Below are 6,086 nucleotides of genomic sequence, written 5' to 3' on the forward strand. Positions count from 1 at the left end.
CCCACTCCCTCCCACAGGGGCCTGCCGCCTGTCCAGCCCAGAGGGTGAGGTCAAGATCAAGAGGCGAACAGTGAAGGCCAAGGTGGGCACCAAACTGGAACGAGCTCCGGGGCGCAGGCCCCCTGGAGCACCAGGCAAGAAGAAAGCCAAGGGCAAGGCCAAGGGCGGCCTGCGAGCAGGGCCGGGCACTACCCCCAGTAGGGACGCCCTCTTCAGCCCTGCCCGGGCCTTCACCTGCCGGGAGGAGAGCAGCCAGCTGGCCAGTGAGCGCCTCAAGAGGGCCACACGAAAGAGCACGATGCTTCAGCCAGGACTGCGGGTGAGCGCCTGGGGGCACCCCCACCACCAGCAGGCACCCAAGGGTCCTGGGCCCGTGGGGGGGCTGCCGATGAGAAAGGCCTCCCAGGGTCTTGCTTGCCGTCCCTGCTCACTCCACCCTGTGCCCCAGTCAGCCTGAGTCACACCCTCGGCTGCCTGTGGGTGGGAAGGCTGGTGCCCACCCACCACAGTCCCCTGTCGCTGCCCCACAGCGGAAGAACGGGGCCCTGTCCATCGCCCTGTCGCCCCGCAACGCCAAGGCCATTCTGGGGAAGGGCAGGAAGGCGGGCAGGATGACCAGCAAGGCTGTCGGCAAGCAGGTAGCATCCCCACCCCACCCCCGGTGCCCAGCAGTGGTGCCCAGACCTGCCCCCGCCGGCCCTCCAGGGAGCTGACCCTGCTGGCCCCCTAGGGCAAGGGCCGGGCAGTGAGCCGGCTGCTGGAGAGCTTCGCTGTGGACCAGGGCTTCGAGTTCGAGGACAGCAGCAGCTTCTCAGAGGAGGAGGAGGAGGAGGAGAGGCTGGCGGGCCCCTGAGCGCAGAGCAGAGCGCTGCCCTGGGTGAGCCGCTGGGAACGGTGCTGAGCGCCGGTGGGGCCGGGGCGGGCGGGCTAGAGCCCAGCTCTGAGGCCTGTGTTCCCCAGCACGCTCATGCACCATCCACAAGGAGGACCTGCAGGACGGGCTGCCCGTGCTCATCCCCAAGGAGGACAGTCTGCTGTACGCAGGGAGCGTCAGGACCCTGCAGCCCCCGGACATGTGAGCCCAGGGCGCGGGAGGGGCGGGGCAGACCCACCCTGGCTTGGGTGCTGGCCGTGGCCCGCAGGCCTGGCTCACACTGCCCCCCGTCCCCCCTCAGCTACAGCATCATTATCGACGGGGAGAGAGGCAACCGGCAGAGGGTCTACTCGCTGGAGCAGCTGCTGCAGGAGGCGGTGAGGGGGCCCTGCCCGGCTGCCCAGGGAGGTGTGCCCGGCTACACCCCGCCCTTCCCGGAAGCCTGCTCACACTTCTGGCCCTGGCTGTGCCCGCAGGTTCTTGACGTCCGGCCACAGTCCAGCCGGTGCCTCCCGCCTGGCACAAGGGTCTGCGCCTACTGGAGCCAGAAGTCCCGGTGCCTGTACCCAGGCAACGTGGTCCGAGGTAGGCCACGGCCCAGGCCCCCAGCGCACCAGCCGGCCCCTCCCCTCAGGCAAAGCCGCAGGCAGGCGGCCTCCCAGAGTGCCAGGCCGTGGGGCCTGCAGAGCAGGCCATAAGACCAGCTCCCCATCAGCAGGAAGATGCAAGGGGGTGCTGGGGGGACAGGTGGCGTCTCCAGCTGTCCAGAGGTCCACGGGAGGAGGCCAGAGCCCTGATCCTAGAGGTCATGAACTAGTCACGAGGGCACAGCTCCTGTGGGGTGATCCCTGACCCCCCAGGCAGGGGCAGAACGTCAGGAGGCCTGGGCCAGGTGTGCATTTGTGCATGTGTGTGGGGAGACACTGGCCCGCGTCCCTGTGTGTGCCCAGCGTGGGGTGGCGGGTGGAGGTCACATCGCCGCTCCAGCTGTGCCGTCGCTGTCCTGCCAGCCCCAAGTCACACGGGATCAGGGCGCAGAATAATCCCAGTGTCATTGTTCAGGAGCCCGTCCTATGTCCTCCGGGCCACCAGGGCGAGTCCTGTGGGCCCAGGGCCCAGGGCTGCGTGCTCAGCTAGGCCCTGTCCGCAGGCACCTCCAGTGACGAGGAGGAGGACCTGGACTCCGTGGTGGTGGAGTTTGATGACGGGGACACCGGCCACATCGCTGTCTCCAACATCAGACTGCTGCCTCCAGACTTCAAGATCCAGTGTGAGCTGGCTGGGGCGGGGGGCGGGGGCGCGGGGCACGGGGTCCTACCTGCCTGAGCAGCCCTGTGGCTGGAGCCGGCCGGGCCTCCTCTGCGTCCAGACAGGCTCCCACGGGGGGTGCGGGGAGGCGGCCGCCGGCAGCACAGCACTGAGGCCCGCAGTCCACTCTGCAGGCACAGAGCCCTCGCCGGCCCTGCTGGTGCCCAGCGGCTGCCGGAGGACGAAGAAAGCTTCCTGTGAGGCCCCCCCGCCCAGTGAGCCCGCTGCCCCCAGCGTGTCCCCCAAAGTGCACGAAGGCCCGGAGGCCGCCAAGACCCCCGGGAAGAAGTCCCTCAGCAAAGACAAAGCTGGTACTCGGGCACTGCCCAGGACCTGGAAGGGGAGGCTCCCTGGGGGTGTGGGGGCCGGCGGGGGCTCTGATTATCCCTGCTCCCCCCAACCAGGCAGAGCGGAGCTCCTCACCTCAGGTGCCAAGCCCCCCGCGGGGGCCTCCGACCGCTTCCTGGGCCGCCGGGGCAGCCCGCTGCTGAGCTGGTCGGCTGTGGCGCAGACCAAGCGGAAGGCGGCGGCGGCGGCGGGCGGCAAGGGGCCGGGCCTGCTGCAGAACCTCTTCCAGAACGGCGGCGGCGGCGCCAAGAAGCTGCGGGCCCGCGAGGCACTGTTCCCCGTGCACAGCGTGGCGGCGCCCGTGTTCGGCAACGGCTTCCGCGCCGACTCCTTCAGCAGCCTGGCCAGCTCCTACGCGCCCTTCGGGGCCGGGGCCGGGGCCGGGGCCGGGGCCGGCCTGCCCGGGGGCGCCCACAGGCTGCTGCGGGCCAAGAAGGCGGAGCGGGCCGAGGGCGAGAAGGGCAGCCGGCGGCGCGCGGGCAGCGAGTTCCTGGTCAAGCTGGACCACGAGGGCGTGACCTCCCCCAAGAACAAGAACTGCAAGGCGGCGCTGCTCGTGGGTGACAAGGACTTGGGGCCCAAGCTGGGCCGCCCCCTGCCCAGCCCCAGCTACACACACCCAGCCCTCGTGGGCAAGGACCGGAAGGGGCGGATGCCCGTGCACCCGCTGCCCATGGGGCTGGCGCTGCGCAAGTTCACGGGCCAGGCCGAGTACCCACTGCCCTGTGACAGTGACTGCCACAGCTCCTACTCAGACGAGGAAGAGGATGGGCCCGGGCTGGCCCCCGGGGTGCCCTCCCGCTTCCTTGCCCGCCTGTCTGTGTCCTCCTCGTCCTCTGGCTCATCCACCTCCTCATCCTCGGGTTCCCTGTCCACCTCCAGCCTCTGCTCCTCGGACGACGAGGGCTCATCCTACAGCTCAGATGACGAGGACCCGGCCCTGCTGCTGCAGACCTGCCTCACCCACCCCGTGCCCGCCCTCCTGGCTCAGCCCGAGGCCCTGCGCTCCAAGGGGGGTGGCCCGCATCCACACGCCCAGCGCTGCTTCCTGTCCAGGGCCACCTTGGCAGGTGGGAGCTCGGGCGCAGGCCCCAGCGGCAGCAAATCCAAGCTCAAGCGCAAGGAGGCCCTGAGCTTCTCCAAAGCCAAAGAGGGTTCGCGGAGGCAGCGGCTGCCGTCCGTGGAAAACCGGCCAAAGATCTCCGCTTTCCTGCCTGCCCGGCAGCTCTGGAAGTGGTCAGGGAGCCCCACACAGGTAGGCTGGCCCCGTGGGCAGCGCGGCGCACGCTCCTGCTTCCCGCCTCCCCCTTCTCTCCTGTTTGGATTATTCAATGTCATCTAAAAACTGGGACCCGCGGGAGGAACAAAACACCCCCGGGATCCGACGAGGCCGGCGCCCCCTGTGGCCACTTCCCCTTGGAGTCCTCGCTCTGCGCTCTGCCCGTGTGCCGTGGAAATGGCTGCGCACACCTGGTATCTGGTGGTGCGGGCCTCCTTGAGCACCTTTCCACGTCCACAGACGGCTCGCGCGGCTGTGGCACAGACACACGCACTGTCCCCCACGAACGTGCCGCAGGTGGACTTTGCCCTGTGAAATGCGGGGCTGTGAATATCTCATGGGGTTCGGGCCCCCCCTCCGCCCTCAGAGCTAGTGTCCCTTTAGGGTCACCTATGGTCCTGACATCATAACTGGAGTGCAGGGCAGATCCCGGCGTGGCCGAGCCCCTCCTGTCGGAGGATCCAGCAGCTGGGCTGCCCTGTCTTGCTCATGAAGCTGCCCATGCCCACCTGCTTGCACCCAAGACACGCCCTCTGTCCCTCAAACTCTCTCTCCTCTCTGTCTGTCCCTCCACCGCCTGGCCCCCCCTCATGGCCCTGCCTCGCTGCCCCCCTGCAGAGACGCGGCATGAAGGGCAAGGCCAGGAAGCTGTTCTACAAGGCCATCGTCCGGGGCAAGGAGACGCTGCGCATCGGAGACTGTGCGGTCTTCCTGTCGGCCGGCCGCCCCAACCTGCCCTACATCGGCCGCATCGAGAGCCTGTGGGAGTCGTGGGGCAGCAACATGGTGGTGAAGGTCAAGTGGTTCTATCACCCCGAGGAGACCAAGCTGGGGAAGCGGCACAGTGACGGGAAGGTGGGGCCCGGGGTGCTGGGGCTGAGGGCGGTGTGGGTAGCGGCCAAAACAAGGGGAGCGCTCATCTGTGTGCACCCCCACCCCCACGCCTTGGGGCCTCCCGGCCCAGGGAGCACAGGCCCCAGGAAGCAATGCTGCGGCTCCTCCCTGCTGCGCCCTCACGGCTCCCCGTGAAATGGGTGGTGGTTGCCCCTGTGGGGGATTGTGACCCACAACAAAATGTCGCACCGGGCGGGTCCCACCCTACAGCCCACTCCCCCCACCGAGGCAGCAATGCCCCAGCACCCTCAGGTCTCCCTGCGCAGAGCCCATGTTTGCAGTGGGCACAGCAACAGCGTTCTCCCCCGCCCCCCCGCCCTCCATGGGGCGCAGGCTCCAGCTCCGCCGTCCAAGGGCCCCCCCCCCCCCCCCCCCCCCCGTCCAGAACCATGGGCTGCTGGGTGGAGGGGGCGGGGCGCGCTGGCCGGGGTTGGCCGACGATGCACGCGTGTCTCGCTCCACAGGGCGCCCTGTACCAGTCGTGCCACGAGGACGAAAATGATGTGCAGACCATCTCCCACAAGTGCCAGGTCGTGGGGCGCGAGCAGTATGAGCAGATGACGCAGAGCCGCAAGTGCCAGGACCAGCGGGACCTCTACTACCTGGCGGGCACCTATGACCCCGCCACAGGGCGCCTGGTGACGGCCGACGGCGTGCCCATCCTGTGCTGAGCCTGCGCCTGCCCGGCAGTGCCCACGGTGCCCCATGCGCCAATGACGGGGGACGCGGACAGGCGGCGCCAGCCCCACCCCGCTGAGCGGGAAGAGGAGCGAGTGAGCAAATATGCAGACCCACCGAGGCAAGATCCAGGCTTTTTATTATTGTCCCTGGAGAGAGAGAGCCCCTGGGCGCGGGAACCCAGCCCGGCCCGCAGCCACGGGCCACCGTGCCGCCGGGACCCCGCCCGGGCTCTTTGCTTTCCCATCGGCAGTTCACGAGAGATTAGAATCCAAGCCATATTTTCCCTAGTACCTCCGACTGTCTCCCACCAGGGAAAGCAGAAATCAGGTGTGTTGTCTATTTATTTCTCTGTAAATATTGTATTTGGGGAAGTTTTATGGAAAAAAGTAGTGGAAAAAGATTTCCTGGCCCCATGTGCGTGACGAGGGTGTATGTGCATGTGTGTGTGGTGTGTTTGGGTGCGCGTGTGCAGGGATTTTGTTCTGGGGAGTTTTCTTTGAAAATGCACTGTTTTCTCAGCCTAGCTGAGTTCCCACTGGGGTGTCCGTGACCACAGAGGCAGCCAGGGGCCAGAGCCACAGGACGGGTCACACAGGCCCAGGCTGCGCCTGCTGACCTCTTAGGGGACGGTGTAAGATGGAAGTGACGCTTGAGGTCATGTCATTTCAGCCCATCTCCTGGGGGAAAAGTGTTGGCGGGAGG

At 67.7% G+C, this 6,086-nt stretch overlaps 1 protein-coding gene across 1 annotated transcript in view; it reads left to right on the top strand.

Moving 5' to 3' along the window:
- Positions 1-5,784, top strand: part of BAHCC1 (BAH domain and coiled-coil containing 1) — a 50,075-nt gene extending 44,291 nt beyond the window's left edge. Inside the window, 12 exon segments of the mRNA XM_090292804.1 lie at positions 18-319; positions 531-638; positions 731-830; positions 833-877; positions 961-1,075; positions 1,176-1,251; positions 1,351-1,459; positions 2,025-2,144; positions 2,317-2,493; positions 2,587-3,785; positions 4,428-4,664; positions 5,168-5,784. Coding sequence (XP_090148930.1) covers positions 18-319; positions 531-638; positions 731-830; positions 833-877; positions 961-1,075; positions 1,176-1,251; positions 1,351-1,459; positions 2,025-2,144; positions 2,317-2,493; positions 2,587-3,785; positions 4,428-4,664; positions 5,168-5,374 — 2,795 coding nt within the window. The 3' untranslated portion in view covers positions 5,375-5,784.
- Positions 5,785-6,086: the final 302 nt, after the last annotated feature.

Source organism: Furipterus horrens, unplaced genomic scaffold (assembly GCF_987537825.1).
Source record: "Furipterus horrens unplaced genomic scaffold, mFurHor1.1.pri manual_scaffold_11, whole genome shotgun sequence".
Lineage (NCBI taxonomy): Eukaryota > Metazoa > Chordata > Mammalia > Chiroptera > Furipteridae > Furipterus > Furipterus horrens.